The sequence below is a fragment of the Miniopterus natalensis genome, chromosome X (assembly GCF_054644295.1).
Source record: "Miniopterus natalensis isolate mMinNat1 chromosome X, mMinNat1.hap1, whole genome shotgun sequence".
In the NCBI taxonomy this organism is placed as follows: domain Eukaryota; kingdom Metazoa; phylum Chordata; class Mammalia; order Chiroptera; family Miniopteridae; genus Miniopterus; species Miniopterus natalensis.
In genome coordinates, this window is record NC_142103.1 from 10,880,961 (window position 1) to 10,908,129 (window position 27,169).

Genomic DNA, 27,169 nt, shown 5'->3' on the forward strand with positions numbered 1-27,169 from the left:
CTGGTCCCACCATGTCCCAACCAAACACTATGTGTCCTTGGGCAGATCCTACCCTCTCTGGAACTCAGTTTTCCTATCTGTAAAATGGGGAAACCAGACACTTGTCTCACAGGTTAATGGTCATCCAAAGATGCCGAGGGATTAACAGCATTGTCACTGTGGTGGCACTTTGGAAAATTAAATGGGCTCCTGCATGCTGGGAAATCTGAGAGAGTGAGTAGGGGTCGCTGTTCGGGCTGTTCCTCACTTCGGGTAGGACCATATTCTTCATATTGCAGAGGGCTTCCCGCATCCCCTCCTGCACCATGGCCAAATCCCTAGGGCTCAACTCCCTATCCTGTCACTTTGCATGGAGCCCACCCAGGGTTTAGGAGCGATGGGCTCACATGTTGGGTGAAGGGCTGGTGTACACGCCCCTTCCCTGGCTGGTCTCCCTGACCCTGGGCTGGCAGTAAGGCACCAGAGGATGCAACCACCCTCTCTTCCTCCCCCTCTATAGGCATAGCAGAAAGCCTGGAAGCAGGCCTTGCTTCAGCCAGTGGGCAGTAGCCAGAAGGTCATTGTAGGGCCAGGTACAGGTGGGGGTGGCCAGAGGCAGCCTCAAGGGCATGGAAAGATCAAGGAGTTAGGAGCCAGTGTCCAGGAACAGCTTTGGTGCTTTTGGGGTGGGGCTCTCCCAGGGCCATGGGCCCCTGGGGGTAAGGCACTACCCTATATTGGCCTTTGGGGACAGCAGCAACAGGCTGCCAGATTAAAGGTTTGGCCTACTGGCCTCACTGGAGGAAAGGAACTAGCTGGCTCTCTTACCCTGGGGCCAGCAGGAGCTCTTGGGGCATGGGTGGTGCAGGGTGAAGGGAACTGAGCAAGAGGGTTAGCAGGGGAGTCCTGGGCCTCTAGACACTCCAGCCGAGGATGGCAAGAGTGGAGGCTGCCAATAGAGAGGCCAAGAAGGTGGCGCGCGGAGCCCTTGCAGACAGGGGCTCTGTGTGCTGCTGCAGCCACTCGAATTCCTCCAGCAGTTGGCGCCGCTGCAGCTCGGGGCCCACCTTCTCGCGGATGGTCTGGTAGTACCGGTTCAGGTATTGGAGCTGCAAAGGGAGGAGGGAGGAGGTCATCCCCAGGGTGAGCTGCCAAGAGCTGAGGTCTTGGTACCATCCGGTCCCCTGCTGTGGTAGTTCAGCTGCCCCCTTTGGCCCACGTACCCATAGGTACCCTGTAGATCCCCACAGGGGATTTATGCACTTAGCACCCCACCTTCTGTGCTTCCTTCCCAATTCCCCAGCCATCATCAGGCCTCAGGCATCCTCCCGGGCTTTTCAGAGGCAGTTTGACACAATGGCTGTTTAATGTCATGGTGACTTTCTTGGGATGTGGGTGGGGGGAGTGGATTGCAGGCCCAGGAAGGAGAGTAAGTAGGGCAGGCATTATCCCACTTTACAGAAGAGAGGACTGTGGGCCAGAGTGGGAAGGGATTGATTTTAGTTCTAGGACTTGAGATGGCAGAGTCCAGAGACCTAGTCTCAGACTCTCCAGGAATTTACTACCTGGTCTAACTGGAGCATTCTAGAACCTCCAGGGTCTCTAGTGAGTGAGGAAGGAAGACCCCAGTGTGTGCCCAGCAGAGAGGAAGGGGCAGAGGGCCTTGGGGTAGGGGGAGCAGAGGTGAGAGAGGCCCAGGGTGGAGAAGGCAGGCAGTGGCTAAGGCGCTGAAGGGTAGACAGTGCTGAGGGGCACTCACCTGCTTGGGGGACAGCAGGCTGACATCAATGAGGTTCCGGTCATAGGGCACCAAGGACACCACTTCAAAGGTCAGGTAGGTTCCTGGGTACTGGGAGGCCACAGGGAAGTTGGGAAAGCAGGAAGTAAGTGAGGGGGAGGAGCTAGGGTGAAGGAAGGGCTGGAACACTCCACCCAGAAGCCAGGCACAGGGAGCTGACAGACTCTGGGGAAGCCTAAGCCTCCCACAATGCACTTGGCTACCCTGCTTTCTACTACTTAGCACCCCACCTTTGGTGCTTCCTTCCTGATTCCTAAATTTAGACTTAGGCCTGTATTTCTCAGAGTGTGTGCATCCACACAGCACCCAGGGAACTTGTTAAATGTGTAGATTCTGCCTGGCCTAGTGGTTGAGCGTCGACCTAGGATCCAGGCGATCAGGGTTCAATTCCCGGTCAGGGCACATGCCTGGGTTGTGGGCTCGATCAATGACTCTCATCACTGATGTTTCTCTCTCTCCCTTCCTCTCTCTGAAATCAATAAAGATATATTAAAAAATAAAATAAAAGTGTAGATTCTGAGATCCATCCCCCCAAACTACTGGAGTGAGAATCTCTGGGCAGGGCTGGGAACCTACAATTAAGTAATTTAAAGGTAAGTATTAGATTTTTATATCTATCTGTCTAATCTCTATTTGTATATATCTCTATCTATATTTCTACCTACATATCTATTGATGAATCTGTCTATAGAGATAAGTATAAAGAAGAAAAAATAGCCCATAATTTTCATCTCTCATCGAGCTCTTGCATGTATGTGCTTCGAAAATTCAAACTACAAAAAGATACCCAATAAAAGTTGAAAGTCTCCTCCTGCCTACTTTCCTTCCTGAAAACATTTTAGGCATTTACAGTTTATATGTGTATATATTTTTAAAATTCATGCAAAATGCACCCTATCATACACCACTCTGCACATTCTTTTCCCCACCCCACTTCAGTAGTAAACCCAGGAGAGCACTCTACTAGCACAGGGAGATGCAGCTCAGTCTAAGGGCTGTGTAAGGATCCATAGTACGTGGATCGTGATTTATTTAACCAGTGAGTTAGGCTGTTTCTACTCCTTAAACTATTACCATCGATACTACAATCAGCATCATTGTATATAAACACCTTGATGACCCTTTGTAACTATATCTAGAAGATATATATCTGGCAGAGGGAATGCTGAGACAAAACGTACAGGCATAATTTGTTGTTGTTAACCCTCACCCGACAATATTTTTTCCATTGATTTTTAAAGAGAGTGGAAGGGAAGGAGGGAAAGAGGGGGAGAGAGAGAGAGAGAGAGAGAGAGAGAGAGAGAGAGAGAGAGAGAGAGAGAGAGAGAGAGAGAAACATCAGTGTGAGAGAGACACATTGATTTGTTGCCTCCTGCATGCACCGCGGCATCATAATATTGGGGTTTCTTTCCAGAGAGCACCATTTACTTAAATCTTTTTGATGTCCCTGAGTACAGATTTTCTCCATATAAGTTTTATTTTATTTCTTAAACATAACCTTATTGATTTCAGAGAGAGGAAGGGAGAGGGAAAGAGAGATAGAAACATCAATGATGACAGTCATTGATCGGCTGCCTCCTGCAGGTCCCCTGCTGGGGACCGAGCCCACAACCCGGGCATGTGTCCTGCCCAGGAATTGAACCACAACCTCCTGGATCATAGGTCGATGCTCAATCGCTGAGCCCAGCTGGCCAGGCTCCATGTAAGTTTTTACAAGTTGGTACCTAGGTATTTTGTCTTGGTTGCTATTATATAGGTTTGTTACTTCTAAGAAGCTCCCCTGGTGATTATTATGTGCATTAAGAACCAATGATTTAGGGCAGGAATACTGATTCATTTGGTCTGGAGTGGGACCTGGACACTGACATAAAAAAAGCTCTCTATGTGGTTCTAATATTCTAATATGCGAACAGGTTTGAGAAACTCTGATTTATGGATTTTTTCTGGAGCTAAGGAAGGCTCCAAATAAATTTATGTCCACACATTCAGATGTCCTTCTCCTCTGACCTTCTGTACATGCTCCTACACACACACACACACACACACACACACACACACACACACACACACACATACTGCCATGCTGTTTAAAACTCAGCCCATCTCAGAGGCACTTTACCTTGGTCTTTGCTTCTACCACAAGGGCCACATCTTCAAGACGGATCCCAAATTCACCATCCTGATAGTAACCAGGTTCTGGGAGACACAGAAATGCTGGAGGCATTAAGCAGGGGAGGACCCAAGCCCAGGTTTCCTGTACCAATTGAGGAGTGGCTACAGGGTATGGCTGCCTTGCTGCCCTTGACTGGTGGTTGGGGCTGACCCACCACTAGTTAGATGTTCTTTGGCTACCCAGAGGCAACCTACTGGGCCTCAGCTCCCTCACCCTCCTTTGTAGCCCACTGGGGAGGACTTCAGGGCCCACTTGGGTCCCAGAGGTATTCCCATCTCCCTGTGTGCCACTGTTTTGTTACCCCAGTGTTTGATTGGAGACTCTATAGTTTGGATGTACAGCTGGGAACCAACTCCCAAAAGCAAAATGAGGGTATGGGCTGAAGGGGTCTGGGGTTAGGGTGGGACAATCCATTTGGGACTGGGAATGGGGAGTAGAGGGAGGGCAGCAGTGGAGCCTGGGAGTACCTGTGCCTGTCATGCTCCCTAGACTACAGTCTTGGGCTATTCTTGGGGTGGGGGGTGGGGTGAGGGAGCCCAAGAGTCATACCAATGGAAGTGAACATGCCCTTGTCCATAGTAAGGCCGCTGGAATGGAATCCCACTGGCCCTGGAAAGGGAGATGTAGGTAAGGTGTCAGCTCTCCTGTACTCACCAGCTTGGAAACTAGCAGGCTCCGGGGAAGAGCAGGTAACTGGGGATCCCTGGGCACCTCTAGCAGCACTTGTCCACCATCTCATTGTCTGCCTGGGGCTGGTACAGACCAGATTGACTCTAGCTTTTATTTCTGCAGGGTCTATGCCAGTCAGCTACTAGGTATTGACCTACTACTCCTCTCTCTGGTGCCCTCCCAGATGCCAGGCAGGGAGCAGGAGTGACCAAACTGCCATCATTTCTCACTTACCCCATGGAGCATCACCTCCAACCAGCTGGGTAACCTTGGGTGGGTCACTGCACCTTTGAGGGTCTTGGTCATTTCCATAACTGTGAAAGGCTCTACCACTTTCAGAAGAAGGGGAACCCTGAGGGAGTATTGAGGGGATACTTACACTCGTGCACACACAGGAAGTTGCCAATGCCATGGCCTGTCCCGTGGCCATAATTGAGCCCCACATCCCACAAGGCTTTGCGGGCAAATGCTTCCAACATTGGTCCTGGAAAAGAGATGGCCCACAGTCAGTCTGCTGGACCCCAGATTGCTCACCTTGCTCCTTCTTTTTCCCTGGTCTCAGAGCCAACCACCAGGATGGTGCCTGTGCAGAGGGGCCCCAGAGGGGCGGGTGAGCAGGTACTATCACCAGGGCACCTTACGGCATACCCATTACCTGGATCGATGACTCTTACAATGTCTCCCCTTCTGTCAAGATACCTACTTCCTCCAGGAATCCTCTTGCAGCCCACACTAACCTCCTCAACCTGGGTTACCCTTAGATTAAGAGGCAGGAGATCTGGGTTCAAGGCCTGGCCTTCCTAGTGACGCTCTATATAACCTTGGGCAGATCGCTTTTTCTCTCTGGGCTGGATTTTCTTATCTATACAATATAGATAAGATGATGATATAATCCCTGCCCCCCCCCCCCCCGGGTGGTGGTCTGAGTCTAGTGAAATCAGTGCTTAAAGACTCTGGGTCCAGCCTGGTCTCTGAAACATACCTGATGTACCAGCAGGAAAGACGAGTCTGGACAGGTCGATATTTCCTATCAACACACGGGTATATGCCTCCTGATGGGGGAGACAGGAAGAAGTAATGTGGCATACAAGAAGGAGAGCCTGAGAGCTTCCAGCTGTTTGACCTGTGTATATGCAGGTGGGTGGGCCTAGGCCTGTGTGAGGGGGTGTTGGAACGGAGGTACATGTTCATGTGTGGTCACCCAGGTTCTGGAAGATGGCCAGAGGTGGCTGAGGGGGACCTGCCCAAAGCTGGGGCTTGGCCCATGCAGTTCTCTTTGGCTGGCCCATGGGATGCTTGCAGATGACGGGGAGCTGAGGCAGTGACAGCAGGGGCTTGGGAGGCAAACTCCCTGGGCTGGAATCCTGACTTGGCCACTCACAGACTCTGAGACCTTAAGCAAGCAACTTGAACCTCTCTGTGTCTCACTCTCCTCATCTGTAATGGGACAGCCACAGTACCAGCTCGTACTGTCGCTGGGAGGAGTAGGGAGACTCCTGCATGTAAGGCGCTCCGAGTGGAGTAAATGCTCCAGTTGAGGTTAGTGCCCCCATTACCATCATCATGATCATCCTTCAGTTTTCTTAAGGTTTTAGGTTTGGGTTGGGGTTTGATAACCTGGCAGGTCAGGCTTGTTTGGTCAGGGCTGTTACTTTGTGGAAAAAGAAAGGAAAGTGGGCTGCCATGCTGGTGTGGCTCAGAGGTTGAACATCAACCCATGAACCTAGAGGGCACTGGCTCGATTCCTGGTCAGGGTACGTGCCTGGGTTGTGAGCTTGGTCCCCAGTGAGGGGTGTGCAGGAGGCAGCAGATCGATGTTTCTATCTCTCTCTCTCTCTTTCTCCCCCTTCCTCTCTCTCTAAAATCAATAAAAACACATTTAAAAATAAATAAATAAAAGAAAGAAAGGAAGTGGGCGGAGAGCAGCCTCTTCTCTCTGTGGCAACATGGTGAGTCCTGTTCACCACACACACACAGAGGTTTTTCATCTCCAGCAGGACAGCCCAGGGCAGCGGACTCAACCTGCTAAACTGTGAGCTCCTTGAGGCCTAATCAGTGTTGACTTTTTCTCTGTTCCCAGCACAATGCCTGCTCCACAGCCTGGCTGCTGAATGTGTGAATGCAGCCCCCTGCTCCCCACCTTCCCTAGAGGCCCCCTAGTACACACAGATGAGGTCCCAGCCTCTGCACCAGGCAGATCACCCCTCATGGCTTCCTGAGAAGCTCCAGCTCCTTTTCACCTCTAAGACTTTCCTCCTGGAATGCCTTTCTTCCTCCTTCCTGCTGAGCACAGGGCGAGGCACACAGCACCAAATAAACATTTGCTCATTGATTTACTGAAATGAGATGATAAGCTTGGGCACATCTAAATGAATGCCACTCACATCATGGTTATGTACTAATTTCAATGAGAGCACACAAGTAGCCACACGGATTGTGAAGTCCTGAAAACATCTCTGGGGAAGTTCCCCGGGAGCACTGGCTGTTGTCGTACTAACTTGCTGTGTGAATGTGGGCAAACTCCTTGATCTCTCTGGGCCTCACTTTATATCCTGTACAATGAAAGGGCTCTTAGTGGAGTGATGTCTTGGGTGTCCCTTGCATGAGGGTGGGTAGAGGAAGTCTAGGCCCAATGCTTACCTTTTGGAAAGCAGAGGGGGTGCCCCAGTGGACTGTTCTGGTGATGTCTGTGGTTCCGTCCCTGTGTAGAAGGAAAAGCAACATGTCCAGCTCTGTTGAACACCTGGGGTAGGGATCAGGGCCGTGTGCTTTCCACGGGGGTTTGAGTGGCAGGGCTGGGACTGGGGTGGGGTGGGAGGTGAAAGGAAGAAGATGGCTGCCCTCATCAAATGCCCACCTTCAGTATTAATGCGTGAAGGAGCTCTGCACAGCTATCAAGTTCAAATCACTATATTGTCGGGCAGTCCTGATTTCTCACAAACACACCCTACCTCCATGCCCCACACCCCTTCTGGCTGTTTATAGATTTGGCTTTGCTTGGGTCAGGCTGACTCTAAAAGCAAGGCTTCCTCCAGGCTTCGTGAGAGGCAGGAGGGGTTTGTCCCATTTTACAGATGGGGAAACTGAGGCCTGGAGACATCGGAACACACACATTCAGACAGTTATTTACCATCTATAGAACACTTTGGGTAGCTCCCTGGGAAGGGAGATAGAGAAGGCCTCATTATCCCCATTGCACAGATGAGGCAATTGAAGCTGAGAGGCCGTGTCCCTCTCTGAGTCCCAGTGAACTGAAACCAGAAGCCAAAAAGGTTGACTTCCAACCACCAGCTTCAGCTGCTCTCCCAGGATGGCCCATGTGGCTGCCCCCTGGAGGGGGGGCGGGGAGAAATGGTCCCAGGGCCTTGGGGAATGCTCTTTGGGAGCAGGACACAAGGTGTGGCAGACTTTTTCAGGACAAAAGTGAGGGGACCATTTCCTTGACCTCGCCCTGCTGTGAGCATGCCCCAGTCCAGCAACACCTCACAAATGCACTTCCCCTTTGCACACTGGCTGTCTCCTGTACACGAAGAGCCACACTGGCCTCTAGGAAAGGCTGCTGGGCTGAGTGCCTGCTGTGCTGGCTCCCAGAGCTGTGCTCAGAACATTCCAAGTGCCTTTGTCATTAGCACATTCCCCATTTCTACAGGCCTGAGGAAGGCAAACTGAAACTCCTCCTCACTCCTTCATCCCTTCCAACACCCCTCCTTTCCCGCACTCTAAGCTTCCCACAGTCCACTTGCTTCTTAGATTCAAAGGGAAACTCTTCCAGCTCCTCTCAGCTCGGCTGCTGTATGAATGGTTGCTCAGGTATTTGGAAGGAACGGGGTTAGCCTATTCTGCATGGCTGTCACATCCCGGTGTTCAGGTTGTGCACTGTGTAAGGCTAACACATCTAAAAGGATGCCGTTCACTTCATGGTTCTGTACTAATTTTAATGAGAGCACGCAGGTGGACACCCACAGTGTGGAGTCCTGGTGCAGGGGGAGAGCACCCTTTTACATCAAAACAGCTTACAGCAAAACATCGATGGGATGCCTCCTGCATGTCCCCCACTGGAGATTGAGCTCAAAACCTGGCCAGTGTTGCTCAGTTGGCTGGGTGTAATCCTGTGCACCAAAAGGTTGCTGGTTTGATTCCTGGTGTGGGCACATGCTCAGGTTTCGGGCTCCATCCCCGGTGGGGGCCGTGCAGGAGGCAGCTGATTGATGTTTCGCTCTCGCGTCGATATTTCTCTCTCTCTCTCCTTTGCTTTCTCTCTAAAATCAGTAAAAGCATATTTTAAAAAACATAAAAAAACTACACGTGGTAGGCGTGCACTCAGAGGAGCACACACACATTTCTACTCATAGGTACATACACATACTGATGAGTGTGCTGTCCCAACTGTGCTCTGAGTGTCCCCTGAGGTTGCTTCTCTTGCCTGCCTATTGCTTTTGGAGGCCTTATTCTGCCCCCACCCTCAACCTGACACGGTCACCTCACCCATGCAGGTGTGAGGGGAGGGGGCTGAGGAGGATGCATGATCCTGGCGGTGTGTGCGCCGCGTCCAGGGGATGCACGAGTGGGTGAGAGTATGGGTGCACTGTTTGTGTAGCCAGGCAGGGCTGCTAAGCATGGCTGTTCAGACTGTGTAATAATATGTGGGCTTAAAAACATTCTATTTGAGCAAGAGGAGTCTTCCTGATTGTCACTGAGGCACTGCATGGGCAGCCCCACTGTCACTGTTTCGGTCTCTGTGTGTTTCCCACTGTGGAGAGACCCCCCACCCCCCACCCCCCGTATAAAAATGGGAAGACTCATTCAATGTAGGTCTCTCCTTTCTCAGATGAAGAATCTGAGCCCAGGAAAGGAAAGCTTTGGCTAGTTATTGGCGGGCCCAGGGTACCTGGGCTGAGATATTCAGGCCAGGGCGTGGTGGGGGTTACATACCAGTATTGTCCTCCAGAATCCACCAGGTACATCTCATCTGAAGACAGCTTGCGGTGTATCTCCTTTGACGGGCTGAGAAGGGGAGAGATGCTGGGAAAAGGAGCAGCCTATCCCTGCGCTTGGTGGGGTGGGGATCCTGAATGAAAGCAGAGAAATCCCCCTCACCCCTGGGGGTTGGACTTCCAGGTTGACTCCTTTGGGGAGGTCATGATCTCCCAAAGAGCCCTAGAAAGTTCTCAGCTTCTGCCACTAATGTCCTCAGCGTGTATCTGTTTATCTTCTACTTCACAAGCAAGGCCCTGGTCTCCACGCAGGAGAGAAGAGCCCAGAATGTGGGGGCTGGGAGAGCCATAAAGAGCACCCACTGCAGTCATCTCCTTTCACATAAGGAGGAACCGGTCTGCAGAGGCCAAGGGGGTTGCAAAAGGTCACAGGGTAAAGCCAGGAGGGAGCTGGGCCTGGGCTCTTTCTCTAACTCCCTGCTGTCTCTTAGAGCAGAGGGGCCTGAGAAGCCAGGATGCAGGAAGGGAGGGCACCCAAGTGTAGGGCTGGAGAGCAGGTTTGTAGAGCTGAGGAGTTCCTACCCAGGCCAAGGCAGATGAGGGCTTGGGAGATGTCAGGGGAGGGGATTCTGGGATAGGCCAGGCTGGCTCTTGGAGGGTGTCTGACCTATCCTTGCTGTGCCCATACCAGGTTGAGGCATCTGGTCAGCTTGAGCCCCCAAACTTCATCATGCAGGCCTACAGGTGTTTGTTTTCTATGGAGCCAAACATTTGGCCAGCCTACATCTTGGGCCCACCTTAGTTGGTTCAGGCTGAATGAATGGACCTTTCTCCTCATGTGCTTGTGAGCATTAGGAATTAACTAAGATGAATAACTCACAGGACATCAAGGAAAAGCATCCATCAGCAGCACTGCCTTCCTTCCAGATCCCTTAGCCCTGAGTGCCCACAAAGTCCCAGCCTCTTGAAGGAAAATTGCTCAGGCCTTTTAATTCCAAGGAGACCCCCAACACATCCACTGGGCTCCACTCCCTGCCTCCTGCCCCCAGCCCCCAGGGTACTTAAGTCCTCAAAGCTTAAATATGGACTCAGGTTCCAGAGCATTCCCTCCTCCACCACCACTCCCCCTGCTCATACACTGAGATCCCCCCACAGAGCCCTAGAAAATTCTTTCCCCTAAAGTACCTGTAGTGGGCCAGGGCAGCATTCAGACCACTAGCAGAGATGGTTTGGAAACTGGGTCCCGAAGAAAATTCTTCTTCTCTGCAAAGTACAAAGCAGGAATGGTCACTGAATGGGCTCAGGATATCTAACAAGGGCAGATGAAGGTCACAGCCCCCTCTATCTTAGCCAGACTCCCCTAGCCCCACTTCTTGGTTCCATCTTCCCAAATCCTGACCTACCACTCATAGAGCACTCAAGGTCAGAGAAGGAGGGACTGTAGACACCTGTTATTCCTCCTCAACCTCCAGTTTACAGATGGGGAACCAAGGCCCATATGACCTACAGCGTGTTCTTGGTAAAGCAAGAGTGAAGAAACCTAGCTCCCTGTATTTAGAAACTTCCTGAGCCCGGGAACAGCATCCTGCACCTCAGACCTACAGCCTGCAGCCTATGGCCTGGGCCAAACATGCCCTCAGGAAACCTCCATCCTCAACTTGATATTCTCAAGTGGTCCAGAGGCCAACAGACCTGAACCAGCTACCCACAGGGAGAATGGTGGTGAAGCAGACACTAGGGGGCGACGTTGGGTTGTGGCCCTTGAAGTTGTCCTGTCAACGGGGACTGGAGAATGTCATCCAACACTCCCTGCCCAACTCCAGGACCACCCAAGAACCGGTCACTTCTTGTTCCAGAGAGGTCCCCAAATACAAGTAGGGTCTTCCTCCCCGCTAAGTATGGAGACCAAGTTCCCCTCCCTTTCCCCATCCCCCACATTGAAAGATAGCCCCAAAGGACAGCTGTGGTCCTTCACCCTCGGAATCTGTCGAGCCGCTCCGCCCCTGAGAACTCGTTCACCGTGCCTTTGGGCACGTTCTTCTCCAGCCACACCAAGTAGCGGATCACTGTCACAGCATCCCGCACCTGGAGCGGGGCAAGCAGAGAAGCTGGCTGAGGAGCAGCCTCAGGCAGGGCTCCGGGATGAGGGGATTGGGTGGCTGCTCTGGGAGCTGAACTCTAAGTGCATGATGGTTTCACCGGCTATCGGATAATCTGAAGGAATTCTTGTTAGTGTTTATGTCTATGATCACAGGGGGGTGATGCTTTGAAGAGTCTTTATTTTTTAGAGATACTTACTGATGCACTGACAGAAGAAAGGATATGATATGTGGGATCTGCTTTAAGCTCACCCAGCAGCAGGAGGTGGGGAGTGGAGGAAATGAATGTGGCTTGCAGACAAAATGGGATTGGCCATAGCTCGATGGCGGCTGAAGCTCAGCGATGGCGATGGGAATCATGAGGCTATTTTCTCGACCTTCACGTATGTCTCAGATTTTCCATAAGAAAAAGTTTTCTACAATGAGGTGCTTTGCCCTTATTTTATCAGGAATATCCAAAAGACTGAGCAGTCCTCTTCCAGGGTGAGGAAATCATCACAGTAAACACTTATTTAACACTTGGGATGTGCCAGATGGTACTCAAAGCAATACACAGATCATTTAATATAGTAATTATATGCATATAATTATATATAATTACACATTTATATAATTTATATGATTATTACATATTTAGATAATTATATGTTTATATGTATGCACACATTATATGCATGTAACTGTATATACATACTCACATTTATATATGATTATGTATTATATATTAATTATATATTATAATGAACAAATTTAAACATATATTAATCACTTATCAATATGTATTATATACAGCCAGTCCTCTGTAGTCACAGTTTCTGTATCCACAGATTCAACCAACCATGGATCAAAAATATTTGAAAAAAAAATTCAGAAAGTTGATCCTTAAACTATACAGTATAATAACTACAGGGTGGGACAAAAGTAGGTTTACAGTTGTTCATATGGAAAATAATACAATAATTAAATAATACAAAGAATAAATTATATTTCACGTACTTACAACTGTAAACCTACTCTTGCCCCACCTTCTATTTATACCACATTTGCATTGCGTTTGGTATTATAAGTAATCTAGAGATTATTTAAAGTATATGGGAGGATGTGTGTAAGTTATATGCAAATACTATGCCACTTTACATAAGAGACTTGAGTATCTGCAGATTTTTGTATCTGAGGGGTTCCTGGAATCAATCCTCTGTGGATATTGAGGGATGACTGTTATTGATATTATATGTGTTTTATATACACATATATCATATATAGTATAATATATATTGTATAATATATTCATTTATATTTAATCTTCTAAACAGCCTTCTGCTGTAGATTACTATTATAAGTCTCATTTTACAAATGAGATAACTGAGGCCCAGAGAGGTGAAGCAACTTGCCCAAGGTCACCCAGCTAGGAGGTGAGTGGAGGAGCTGGGGTTTGAACTGATGCCCTAGCTCCAGGGCCTGCCTTCTGAACCATTGTACCATGTTGGGAGTAAGGGAGTAAAGCACTGGTGGGTGCCCAGGGGTTCTGTGTCTACTTTTCTGTTTCAGTGAAGGGGCTTCTTCAGGCTCCTCCTGCAGGGTCTCCTTTCTAACCCCTTAGACCGGGAGCTCCCAAAAGGCTATTCTTCTTGCACATGGACTTACGTGGCTGGCCCTAAGGAGGGCCTGTTCCTTGCTGTTTTTCACCGCCTTGGTTACCATCACTGGGGAGTAGGTTTCTGCTATGATTTTATCCTGTCGTGGGCAGAGAAGAAGAGGTCTGGGAACCTTTTCCAGGGCACAGTGGAGTTTGAAATGGATTGGCAAGAAAGCCTGGCTGAGGGGAGACTTGCCCCTCCCTAGGTGGCAATGACTTTTCCTTGTGTGCTTTTGGGCTATGCAGGTCTTTCCTAGTCTGCCACAGCCAGCTTAACCTTCCCTCTTCCTCGCCCCTCTTTCACTTCCTGCCTCTAGATCCTACCAGTGCTCTGGGGTGGATCAGAGCCTGGCCCCTGCTGGTTGATGGATTGCTGTTGACACTGTGAGTTTCCTATACACACCACACCCTAACATCTGTCAATTACTGAGCACCTGCTTTGTGCCAGGCACTGGCTTTTACAAACACTACCACCTCTAACACTCCTCAAAGCAATTTGTCTGAGGCTGGGACTCTTATCGCCATTTTACAGCTGAGGTAACAGAGGCCCAGCTTGGCTTAGTCAGTCGTCCAAGGTAGTTTGCACAGCTAGTTTGGGGCAAAGCCAGGACTCAGTCTCAGGTTTGGTGACTTCAAAGCCTCTGCTCTACCAGGCTGGACTCCCTCTAGCTTCCTCGACAATCTCTGAGTTCTCTGTGGACAGACATCTGGTTCTTCTTCTTCCTTCTCTTCCCAGTGAGGCCTAGAAGGGGACTCACTGCACCACTGTTGACTGGCCAACTGCATGAGGGGCTGTGGACCTTGCTTTAGATGAGACTTATCAGGGCTGGAATGGGGCAGTGCCTGGCCTGGCCGGAGCCTGGCAGACCCACCTGAGGTATCACATTGTAGAAGGCATACATAGTATTGCTGGTCCCAATCCAGATCCTCACGGCGCCTGAGGCGTAGGCTTGGACACGGTCATAGACTTGGCTATAATCTTCGAGTTGCACACACATGGGGCCTGTGCAGCTGGAGTTCAGATACTGCAGGGTCTCAGAGTTAAAGCGACTCTTGTTTACAAATAACCTGGGTGGGTACACAAGACCGAGAGGGTCCTGAGAGTCTCTAAGGACAACGCAAAGGACCAGAGGCCCTCTGTTGCTGGAGGTCAGGGAGCGGGAGCAATAGGTAGGAACAGGGGTCAAAGGGTCAGGAAGAGCTCCAAGCTCATGGGAAGGCTGCATTTTGTGGTAAGGTAAGTGGTGGAGCAGTGAGGGGTAGAAATTGGAGGAAGTCCACCACAGCAAGCCAAGGAAAAGCCCTACCTGATGGAGGAGTCCGTGAGCAGTGTGTAGGAATAGAAGAAGGGGTTATAAGGGATGTCACTGCTGCGCAGATTGAAGAGCCCTGGGGAAGAGAATGGGGGCTATTTATGAGGCTGAACTGCCTGAGGCCGGCACCTTTGCTATCTATGCCACACCTTGCTTTGGACTCTCAAAGATGGCCAGCAGCATGCCTGTTTCATCTACCTCTGCATGTTTCTTATTCTTTGTGGGAGAGGGGTGTCTTTGACGCAAAGATGAGAGCTACAGACCTTTTCTCCCAGAAAAATGCAGACACCCAGACAGCAGTAAGCACATAGTTTCAGTGGGTTCCCAGATTATCTGAAGCCAAGAGCTGGGGTCAGGTAAGGAGCCCTGAGTCATGTAGGGACAGAACTGAGCTTCACCAGGTGATAAAGCTGGGTGTGTGAGTGCCATGGGATGGTGGCCGGGCAGCTGCGAGGTGCTTAGTGGGTCTCTTCCCCTCCATGAGACAGAAACCTTTGCTGCTGTAGTCAGCAAATACCTGCGGTGGCCTGGAAGCTGGCCCCAGATCTTCCTGGGTTTCCTAGTTGCCTCCCCTCAGTTCCCATAGGCCATAGCCACAGAGCTCTCAGATCTGGGGGGTACTTGGTGGTTGGGGGAGGAGTCCTTCACTGCAGGGCCAGGGAGGTGTGGGGGTTGGGGGATCCAGGTGCCCACATGCAAAGCACATGCAGTCTGCAAAGCTGTACTCACAGGCTGTCTCATCAAGCATCGACAGGAGCACAGCAGTTGGGGCCTTGCGATGCTTTTGCATCTGGCTGCGGATGTTGGATACTTTCTCCTGCCAGCTGCTCCCTGGAAGCAAAGGAGCCCAGAGGAAGCATGAGTAACATATCTTCTCTTTGACGCTGTTTCTGAGGGGGCTCCCTTAGGGCAATAGCTTTTCATATTTTAAAAAGCAGTAGAACTCTTTCATCAAACTTCTATCTGTGTAGTTGTTAGGGATATGGGCTCTGGACCCAGACTATCTGGATTCAAATCCTCGCTCTGCCATTACTAGCTGGGTGCCCTTGGGCAAATTAGTTAGCACCTCTGGGTCTTATTTTGCACATGTGTAAAATGAGGATGGATCATAATGATAGTGTCAGTAGGGTTGCTATGGGGGTCAAATGAATTAATCTATTTTAAAATTTTTTTATTGAATTTATTGGAATAACATTGGTTAATAAAATTATATATGTTTCAAGTGTATATTGTATCGTGTGTTTTCACCCAAAGTCAAGTCTCCTTCCATCACCATTTATCCCCCCCTTTACCCTGAATTCATATTTGTAATGCACATAGAATGGTGTATGGTAAGTCTGATACAACTTTTTCATCAATAAATATGTACGCAGAACAGAGATCAGGGGAGCAGCCCTAGTTGAAGGACAAAGGAATGGGATGGGGCCATGTTTAAGTCTCTCCCCTGCAGTCACCCTGGTGCTTAATAAGCCACAGATCTGAGCTAAGCACTTTGTATACAGTGTTTTAATTCTTACTTGGCCTATTTTACAGAGTCTCAGGGGGGGCAAAGTGACTTATCTAGGGTCTTATAGCTGGCAAGGGGTGGAGCTGAGATTCATACTCAGTTCGTTTGACCACATGGCTCACACTCTTAATCTGTACAGACACTGGACTATCTTGCTAACATTGTCAATCTCCAAACCTGTCCTTAAACTCAGTGTCACAGAGCTGTCCTTTCTGGGGTGTTTGTATCCTGGTGCTAGGACTTTAGTTTGCATCTTTTATTCCTGTTCCCTGTAATGCCTGTGAAGAACCTGCTAGGAACAGGGCTAGGAATTTACTGGCAGAAGGTCATAAACCCTTAATAGGGTCCTAGTTGGGCTCAGAGATTAGCATGAATAACTGAATGCCATTAAAAAAATAATTTTAGCCTGGCCGGTGTGGCTCAGTGGTTGAGTGTTGACCTATGAACCAGGAGATCACAGTTCGATTCCCTGACAGGGCACATGCCTGGGTTGTGGGCTCGATCCCCAGTAGGGGGCGTGCAGGAGGCAGCTGATCAATGACTCTCTCATCATTGATGTTTCTATCTCTCCCTCTCCCTTCCTCTCTCTGAAATCAATAAAAAGACATATTGAAAAACTAACTTTATGCAAACAGGTAAAACGATTCAGTAAGAACCAAAGCTTTGGCTATCATACATTTTTCTTCTTTATTTTCCTCTTGGGTCTGATACTTTTTAAAGTTTATTTTATTTTATTGTGGTAAAATACGCATACCATAAAATGTATCATTCTAACCATTCTAAAGTGCACAATTCAGTGGTTTTAAGAACACTCACAAGATTGTGCAGCCACTCCCACTGTCTAATTCCAGAACCTTTTCATCATCCCCCAAGGAAACCCTGCAGCCCTCATGCAGTCACTCCCCATTCCGGCCTCCTCTCAGCCCCTGGAAACCATTCATCCGCTCTCTGTCTCAGTGGATTCGCCTCTGATAGATATTTCATACAGAATATGAGGTCTTCTCTGACTGGTTTCTTTCACCTAAAATTATGTTTTTTGTTTTGTTTAAAATATGTTTTTATTGATTTCAGAGAGAGGAAGGGAGAGAGAGAGAGAAACATCAATGATGAGAGTCATTGATTGGCTGCCTCCTGCACGCCCCCTACTGGGGACTGAGCTCACAGCTCGGGCATATGCCCTGATGGGGAATCAAACCATGACCTCCAGGTTCATGGGTTGATGCTCAACCACTGAGCCATGCTAGCCAGGCTAGAATTATGTTTTCAAGGTTTATGAATGTGATACATTTTTGAGACAAATAATGAAAGCTAATTTAAATTGTCTGATACATACAGGTATCTTTGACTAACTTTTCATGTTCTTTCCTTTGCCCTTTCGGTCCTTCAAAACCTATGAGTTGTGCCCAGCTGGCGTAGCTCAGTGGTTGAGCATCGCCCGAGGATCTAGAAGATTGTGGTTTAATTCCCGGTCAGGGCACATGCCCGGGTTGCGGGCTCATCCCCAGTCGGGATCATGCAGGAGGCAGCCAATCAATGACTCTCTCATCACTGATGTTTCTCTCTCTCTCTCTCCCTCTCCCTCCTTCTCTCTGAAATCAATAAAGACATATTTAAAAAGAAACAAAAAAATCCAACAACCTATGAGTTTCTGGAGAAACAGTCTCTCATCTCTATAACTTTAGAGACTCAAGAACTTTGTTCTTGGGCTTCCAGACCCAGCTCTGGCACCTGATGGCTCTTCCTTGAGGACCAGCAGCCTGCGATGGCTCGGTTTCCCTTCACTTGTGGGAAGTGACAAAACTCATGCAAATTTTCTCCAAGTTCCTGGGAGGTTTTTCTCTTTATTCCCTCCCCTTCCTGACATAATGGTGCTCTTCTTTATTTGAATGAGATAAGTTATATGTTTGATGGAACAGCCTTGGATAGCAAGTTTCTTTAAAAACTGCCAAGATGCAGAAAGAATGATTCTGTAAGTTATATCAGAATGGATAAAGAAAATTGGACACCATTTTAACTTGTTTCATCAGACCTGCTATTTTGAAATTTCCCTCCTGCTGTTTTGACTCCTCTCCAAACAACAAATGTGCATGGACCTGCATGTGGAAAGGGGCCTCTCAGATTGCCCAATATTCCTAGGAATCCAATTCCATTGGCTTGTTCAGAATTCCTGGGAAGGCAGAGGGTGGTGGCAGCCAAGACACTGATTTAGTCAGTAGCCTGGTCCAGCCAAGATTTTAGTTACAACTTACAAGAATCATAGAGCATACTGCTCTTTTATGACGTATTTAGTTGGCGTCAGCAGTGTTAAGATTAATGACTGATGTTAGGATTACTGGGGTCAGTTAACGTTCCTTTGTAGTCTGGCCAAAATTTGAACCCTAATCTGTGCCACACACTGACCTTACTTACTCTCTTTGTCCACCCCGGCCAACCCAACCCCAGCAATCTTAAATCTAAATTCCTCATCACAAGAGGGCTGGAAGTCAAGGTTTGAATGATTCAATATGAGCTGGTCTCCAATACCACGTCAGCAACTCACATCATGTTTTTTCTCTCTTCAAAAGGGTGTGTTATTTTCCATCTTTCTTTGACTCCCTTGTTTTTTCTCTCCCTGCTCCCTCTTGCTTCAAATCCTAACACTCTTTATTCCAGCATTTTCTAAATATGCTCTGAGGGCCTTTCGATTCAGAGTCACTTTTGAGGGGGCCAAGAAATGTGCATTTTAAACAAACATCCCAGGCAATTTGGGTGGACATGAAGGTTTGAGAACCATTGCTTTGGTACTTCTTAGGACAATTTTTTTTTTCAGCCAAAGTAGCAGCAGCAGGGACCTGTGTTGCTACATTTTGGGAAGGAGAGCTGGCTTGGGGAATCACCTGTGAACGCATCCTGCAGGACATAAATGGGCTGGCTTGGAACTGGAGGCCTCTTTGACCCCCATACCAGGTCCACAAGGTTGGCTGTGATTGACACCAGCTGTCTGTCAGAGCCTTGGAAAGCCATGTCATAGCTCTTCCAGGTACCTGCAGAGACAGGAAGGAGTCACTGGCTTCTGCCCACTTACACCTCAGGAAAAATTGTGACTCAGGCACAATTAGTCCTTATGCACTCTGTCTCCTGTTCTGCTCCTGTAGCCCCAGCTGTCCAGAGCCTGTCCAAGCAGTCTAGCCTTCCTGAGTCATGCACTCTCACCTTCCTTTTCGCACTTGCAAAGCCTAATTTTCCTGCGCCCACCTCAATACTGCCCATACGCAATTGGCTAAACTCATTAAGTGCTGGTGGCTGTGGGGCCCTCTTTGGGTACTATTCATTTTGAATGAGCTTCAGGGTCACAGTCCAAAGGAATGGTGATGTTCAGGCCATTGGAAAAGCTGTCAAAGAAGTCATTTCTGAAATGGGAGCCTTTAGTGCATATTTAGGAGGACTCCATCCTTGGGGTCAGGCTGGCTAGTCAGTTGGGGCCCCAGAGCTCAGGGAGCTGTATTCCTAGCGTGTGTGTGTGGGGGGGGGGACTGTGCTTCTTTACTCAGAAACTCTCTCAACTCCTTTGACCCTTCCAAGCTGCCTTCCAGAAGAGGGCTACCAAGTAAGTGATTCTAGTGTCCTAATCAGTAGAGTTCCAGGTTACAGAGGATTGTTCCGGGTTGAAGGACATCCTAGACTATTCAACTGCTAGATCTGAATAGTTTCCTGAGACTTCTAGGATGGGCCTCTGCACTCATGACTTTAAAAAGTCTATATTCATTCTTTTCAATGTATTTTCATTACAAAATTCATGAATACATTCTTGTTGCAAAATATACTGCAACCACAAGTTCAAACACTCTATCTTTAGTCACCTTGCCCTTCCTTCTGCCAAGGTATGTTTCTCCACATCCCAGGGAAGCTGGGTCACCCTCATTGGTGTGGGCAAAAACAGGGACTGAGGGAAGAACTTACCAATGGAGAAGAGAAGAGGGTCAAAGCCCACACGCCCTCCAGCAGGAATCTCAGTGAAGAGCCAGTTGACAATGGGGGAAGTGCCAACTTAGAGGAAGACAGGAAGGAACAGAGGTCACCTCTAGGGCCAGCCCCAGGCTCTCTAGCCAGGTTTCTGCCTGTGACAGTCCTGCCATGTGTGTCCTCCTTGACAGCAGCCTCAAAGTTTAGGGATGGTCTCAAATTTCCCCAGCTTCCCATAGGGACCCAACTTAGCCTTGAAGAAGGCACCCCATCACCTGTATGTCCCCAAACTTAGCCTGGGTTCCAGGGCTTGGGGCACAAATCCATGTGACCCTTTTACCTTCCTTATGGAGCTCCCAATTGCAGTCCATCTCCTGCTCAGCCTGGGTCCAGTAGCGACTGTCGGTCCAGAGACCTGCTTTCCCCATGGTCACCACTGCAGTTCCTGGGGCAAAACAGAGAAACTTGGAGGTGAGGGTGAAGGTGAGGGATGTGGTTTTATTAGTGCATGTGCAATACAGTGCTGGCTCTGAGAATGTCACAGGGGCCTCTGGGAAGAGTTCTCTCCTCCGTCGGAAGGAAACGAGGCAGGAGATGGAAAGAGAATCATGATGAAAGCCAGCAGAAAGGGTGTCTTGCTTTTTGTCGAGGGCCTCTCCTAAGGGAGCCATTAGGACTTTTAATAGGAGGAGTGGGGTCGGCTTTTGGAAGTCTAAAGAGTCAATGCTGCATGTGGATGCTCTCAGGAAAGATTATATAGTCAGTATCAAGACTCAGTGGATTAGAGGGACACTAAGCCAGGGACTTAGTTGAGGAGAGGCAGAGAAGCCAAAGGCAGCATCTTTGGTAAAGAGAAGGGTCCATGATGGGCAGGGCAAGGCAGCTTGAAGCCCAGAGGATGAATGCTTAAGGATCAGCAAGAGAATCTTGGATTTCATTCAAGGGGCCAGGATCAGGGTGGGAGGCCTCTTCAGAAACTGGGACCTCATATAAGGCCTCTACATTTGTGTCTCATTTGGCCTTGTGCAGTGATGTTTTCTCCAAAAGGACCAGCAAAGCAAAACTTTGTTCCCAAGTGAGCCATTGTATGAAGGGAATCAGTGGGCTCCTGGTGACTAGACATAAGAGTTGCGACTATCCCAGAAAAGGAGCCCAGGGAGTGCTAGGCTGGGGTGGCTGCGGCAGAGGCAGTGAGAACGGGAGGCAAGCTAGGAGGACCAGCTGCCTCATGCAGAAGTGTGGCTGGTGGACTACGAGATAGATGTGTGTACTGGGAACCTGATGGGGCACCTGCCCTGTTGACCCTTTTTGGAGTGGTGGAGGGGAGGCAGAGTAGCAAGCAGCTTCTGGACACTAGGTCCTGGGGTCCTGGCTGCTGAGAACTAGCCATACTAGAGCACCTGTGACCACCTCTGAGTCGACCAACACAAGCAATGAGGGCAAAGCAATAGTTGTTACCTGAAGACCCCGTAAAGCCTGTCATCCATGCAAGCCGCTTGTCATGTTCGCCAATGTACTCGCTCTAGGAAATCAACAGCACCGTCGTTAGCCTTCTTCATGAAGTCAGACCCCACATGGAAGCCTCCCAACCACATCCCAGTTCTTTTTGGTCAGATTTATGCAGTTCTACAAGCCCAGGCATGCTGGGCACCTCTTCCAGGAAGCTCTCTTGAACTTCCCCCAGCTCTCAGGATCTTCTCTTCCTTTGAAGAACTGTACCTCCTAGAGTCTAAAACTCACAACAGAGCACTGGACTGTTCTGCAAAAGAGTCTTGTCTCCCTGGCCAGAATGCAAATTCTGTGCAGTCTGGGATCACGTCTTTTGGTTCTTCTGGGTTCTTCCCTCCAGCTGTCCCCTCATCTCCCCAGTCTAGCACAGTACACTGAGTCTATCATAACTAATTTCTGCAGAGGGCTTTATAGTTATTGTATTTTGATCCTTATAATCCTCAGACACAGGCTTCATTACTCCTATCTTGCAGAAGAGGAAACTGAGTCTCACAGAAGTTCAGACACTTACCCAAGGTTCTTAGCCTTTCCCAGCAGGTGGGAAAACTAATTCAAGTAATCTTATTGATACTGAAAATTCCTCCTCTTCCCACTGGGCTGGTGCTGGAAAGGTGTTTGGGGTGGAGGGGGAAAGAGTAGTGGGAAATGGTGGGATGGGTGGGCAGGGGTGCTGCTTTGGGAAAAGCAGTTCTTCAGACCATATTGTTTCCTGTCTGCTCCCCCTCCCCCAGCCTACACCCCATACTCGTGTAATCCGGGGCTCTGGAAGGGCTGAGTGGGAAAGGAGCTTATTAGCATTCTTCCAGTCCAATTCCCAGCCCACATTCTAATCTCCTAGGGCAGGGTGCCTTAAACATTCATTCTGGATCTGCCATCTAGGAAGTGATCAAAATCCATTCTGAAGTTGTTTATAGTTTCATTGCCTGAGGTCAAGATTTGGCAATGTCTTCTTTCCTATGTAAAGGATTATATTCTTTCAACTGCCCTAAACTCCCATGTCCAAGCTCCCCACTTCCTTCCCTTTGCCTGTCAAATCCTTCCTCTGCCTTTTTCTTTTGAGTCATAACAATCTCCTGTTTGTGGCCTGTTCTCATAGGCTGAGCTGGGGTAGCAGAAAGGGCAAGGGTGGGGAGGTGGGAGCCATCCCTTACCATGTGGGCATCCGTGTTTGGGATGATGTAGGCAGAGAGATTCTGGTTTTGCATCTGCTGGCGTAGGGCTTTCAGCTGCACTGTGGTATTGACCACAGTAACTGGAAGGTACTGACATGGGACAGGAAGACACAAAGACACACACAGAGACATATATTGTTTAGAGAAAGTGACGCCTGGGCCCCTAGCATCCGGAGGAACCAACCAGCCTCTTCTTCGGCAGGGGTTGGGGGCTGGTAGGGTAGGTAGGCTGGGCTGGGCTGGGCTGGGCTGGCCTGGGCTGGCCTGTAGAGGGATGGGGTGGCAGCTGATGTTATGGGTTAGTCTAGATTAAAGTACGTGGGATGAGTGGAGATGGAGGTGTTGAAGAGCTTAGAGAGGGGCCCTTTGTGACAGTAATGGGACCTGAGTCTAGGATAGGGGTATGGGTGAAAGTTGCAGGGGACAGTCTCTCTTTGGATACCCTGGAGGTAGTACTACCAACTTAACAAATAAAAATACAGGATGCCAATACAGTCACATTTGAATTGGAGATAAACAATGAATAACATTTTAGTATAAGTATATCCCATACACTATTTAGGGCATACTTGTATGAAATATTATGCATTCTCTGAAATTCAAATATAACTTGGCATCCTGTATCTCATCTGGCAACCTTACCTTGAGGACTTTTTCAAGTTTCCATTCACTGGTCTCAAATGGCAGAGGAGGGTGAATGAGCATCCCTAAGAGTTTGGGACATTGTCCAGAAAGATCCCCTCCAAGCCAGACATTTTTTAAAAGGCTGCTTTATCTTTAAAATAAAGTGTGGGGTTTTTTTATTTGTTTATTTTGTTTTGTTTTGCCTTCTACTCCGCAATATATCCATGTTTCCTTTAATGTAAAAGTAATCTGGCTGGCTCACACACTGGTCTTTCCCAGGGGTCGCATGAAGTCGACAACGTAAGCAGATGTGCTCCTGAGGTTTAGTGGCTGCTGGCAGGCCCACTAGCTCTCACTTTTTGGCCTACCCCTGCCTGGGAAGCTCTTTTGCCTATGTTGGTTGTAGAAAGAATCACTTTGGTCTCCAGCCAAGAAGCTGATGACTTTTTAGCTCCAATCTACTGGGCCTTCTCCAGGTCTTCACACCCTAGACCACTCTCTCTTGCCCTCCCATTGGCTCTTCTAACCTTCTGTCTTCCTCCCTCCTCCCTTCTTTGCCTCCCTCGTGGCTGTTCCTCTAGAATTCTTGTTTTCTTTCTTCCCATCCTCCTCCTGGCCTCTGCCTAGACTCAGTCAAAGGTTACCCAGGGGCCTCCCACCCTCCTCCTTCCCCCTCCTCCCTCCCTCCAGTGGGGCTGTCCAGGTCCAAGCTGGAACAGAAGATAACCTGCTGTGGGAATTGATGGGAGGGAGGGAGAGATGAGGGGCAGAGAGCAGACACCTGAGAGTGAGCTGCCCTTCCTGAGGGATGTTAATCAGAAACAGTAGCCCCAAAGTCCAGAAATCAGGAGACAGGCTGGTAGAGGGAGAGGCTAGCCACTGAGCCAGTGGGGGATGGAGAGGATAATGGGACCTGCAGGTGGGGCTGGGGTGGGGGCCAGGGCAGGCTAAGCCAGGGCCTCACCTGAGGGCTTGCTGAACAGTTTCTCACGTTCTCTCTTCTCAGGTCCACTGGCTTTGCATGGCCCCAGGCACAAACTAGAAACCAGGAGAAGAATCCAGGGTCACTTGGCAATCAGATAGTTTCTAGGGAGTGCAGGGACATGTTCCCTCAACCCTCCTTCCCATTCCTGAAACACGCGATGCTGTCCAACTCTCCTTGAGGATAAAAATAATCACGTTTCATAGGAAATCAGCTGAATTGGTTGGTAACCTGGGTCACAATCAAAGAAACCTGATCCATCAACAAGTGATTGCCACTTTTGCAAGGGCTTTAGTGCTCATTAAATCAATCTTTTCCCTCTAATCTAATTGGGTCTCTTCAGGGTCTACTGAACTGGAAAAGTTGTGTGTAAATTACATTTTTGTAATCAAATTTTCTTTGAAATGCTCTAGAGGCTCTTGCTAAATAATAACCCTATCTTCACTTTACCCTCCTATAAATCTAATTTCATATACATTGAGTTTACTTAAATTCCAGGCCCACTTGTACCATTTCTTATAATCCAAATCTCTGCCTATCATTCCAGGCTAGTTTTAAGTATATAAGACAGGCAATCTCAGTCTGACATCATCACCTGGTGAGGAAAGGCGGGTTAGCATTAAAGAACTACTATGTGCCAGACACTGAAGTCAGCAATTGATTTATAGCATCTCATTTGATACCTGTAGCAATTCTGTGAGGTGAATATTACTGTCTACTTTCTATAGAGGAGGAAGCTGAGGCCTAGATTTTAGTAATGTGCCCAAGTTTTGCCACCATAAGTCAGTGGTAGGGCAGTGGTTTGAATCCGGGCCATCTGAGCACAAAAATCCAACCATGGAAGGACAGAAGCGTGGAGACTTAGTTTCCGACTTGGGCTGTGCCCCAAATTTGGTGTGACCTAAGGGAGTCATCCAGTATTCATTGAGCAAACATTTCCTAAGTGCCTACTGTACGCCAGGCACTGGGCTAAGTCCTACAGGCTTTGCGCCCTAAAAGTCCAGTGGTCTCTGATAGTCCTTCCCTCTAGCACCCCACCTTTTGCGGAAGATCTCCCCAAAGGGTAATGGGGGCCTGTGTATGGACACTCACACTGTACTTTTCCCATCTGAGTGGGTTGAGCTATAGATGGAAGGAGGGTGACTGGGGTTTAACACCATGAATGCCCTGCCTGGTTGTCTTGGTCTTATAAATTCAAGGGGGAGATCAGCCACATCTTATTGATTTAAGAAAATGAACCCTTACTTCTGCAGGAACAGATCTCTAGCAAAATGGTGGCGCTAAGATGACAATATAAGAAGCAAGACTCAGTCAACCTATGTCTTCTGGACACCCAAATTGCTGTTCTCTGAGGCCCAGGCTGTGGCTCCCAAGGGAAGGCTCTGCAGCTGAATCATTCTGTGGTCCCTGACACAGGGCCCGGCACTGGAGAAGTGGTCAGGAATTGGGTACTGAATGAAAGAGCAAAGTCTTACTGACAGAGAGCAAAGGGAAGGAAGACCTCCATAAAGCTGGGAGTGGAGTGGGTATGGAGGATGCTGAGCTGGGCAGTTAGTTGTGACCAAAGAGGACAAACAGGGTACCATAAGGGGTGACAAAGATCAAGCTTTAGTTAGGCTCCTCCGAGCCCTCTTCACGATTAGGCCTTGACTTTGGCCTGCCATGTTCATCTTGTCCTTGATGGTCCTAAATCAACCAGTCTTAGAAAGAATCTTGCTAAGTGAGTTTAGAGAGAATTCCCCACCCTTAATATCTGATCACCCCTGATCAAATTCCTCACTCTCACTCTGATCATCCTGGCCTGCCTTCCACAAGTATCCCATTAAGTCAGTTTAGCAAGAATCTCCCTACCCTTCATGTCTCCTCTTAGGAATTGCCCATCCACGAACTTCCTTACTCTGCTCATTGGCCATCTTTGCTGTATTCAGAGTTGGGCCTGATCTTCCTCCCCTATTGCAGTGTCCCTATTGCAATAGTCTTGAATAAAATCTTCCTTACTTTTTTTTTTTTTTAAATTGAGAGAGGAAGAGAGAGAGAGAGAGAGAAAGAAATAAATATCGATGTGAGAGAGAACATTGATTGATTGGTCACCTTCCGCACACACCCCGACCGGGGATCAAACCCACAACCTGGGCATGTGCCCTGACTGGGAATTGAACCCTCAACCTTCTGGTGTACAGGAGGACGCTCCAACCGACTGAGTCACACTGGCCAGGGCTCTTCCTTACTTTATAAAACAAGTGCCAGGATATTTTTTTTTCTTCAACAGATGGGAATGGCAAGGTGTCAAACCAGACTGGACCTGAGTCTTGAGGTCTGTGAGGACTGGCCCTGGTGTTCTTTTTCCCCAAGACAGAGAGGCAGACCAAGAGAAAGAGAGACAACTGGGCCCCAGCCCTCACTCCAACCGTTTCTGAGCCCACAAGGGGAGGCAAGAGCTGCTCTCCAGCTGGACCTGCCCTCCCAGCGTGGGAGGGGGTGGAGAGACCGGGGTGCACGTACCAGAGAGGAGGACAAGCCAGGGGCAGTAGCCCCAGGAAGCCCAGGCCATGGAGTCTCCAGACGCTGGTGCTGGGTCAATGGCGGGACTGGGAAAGTGGGCAGGTCTCTTCCTTCCCTGACCTCTTCCTCCAGGCCTTTCCGGGGCAGGGGCTGGTGATGCGGAGGAGGCTTGCGGCTGGTGGCTGAAGAACCCCCTTCTGGTGTGTTGTTTCCGAGGGATCCAGGAGTCAGGGTGGGCAGAGAAGCCTCTGCTGGCTCCCAGTCTCCTGGAGTAAGGTGTGAGCCTGACCCAGGGCAGAGTCCAAAGATCTGAGACCGAGGAGCAGCAGC

The 27,169-nt window shown here is 49.0% G+C and overlaps 1 protein-coding gene across 1 annotated transcript; it reads right to left on the bottom strand.

Moving 5' to 3' along the window:
• Positions 1-291: 291 nt before the first annotated feature.
• Positions 292-27,169, bottom strand: XPNPEP2 (X-prolyl aminopeptidase 2). Its single transcript, XM_016215942.2, has 21 exons — positions 26,840-27,169; positions 24,320-24,393; positions 22,711-22,821; positions 21,509-21,572; positions 20,391-20,495; positions 20,048-20,134; positions 18,985-19,131; positions 15,331-15,432; positions 14,596-14,677; positions 14,161-14,356; positions 13,297-13,386; positions 11,529-11,638; positions 10,739-10,816; positions 9,552-9,623; positions 7,260-7,320; positions 5,602-5,671; positions 4,999-5,103; positions 4,500-4,559; positions 3,897-3,973; positions 1,739-1,828; positions 292-1,088 (listed from the first exon to the last, which is right to left on the bottom strand). The coding sequence occupies exons 1-21, from the start codon at positions 26,886-26,888 to the stop codon at positions 894-896; spliced, it is 2,025 nt and encodes a 674-aa protein (XP_016071428.2). The 5' UTR covers positions 26,889-27,169; the 3' UTR covers positions 292-893.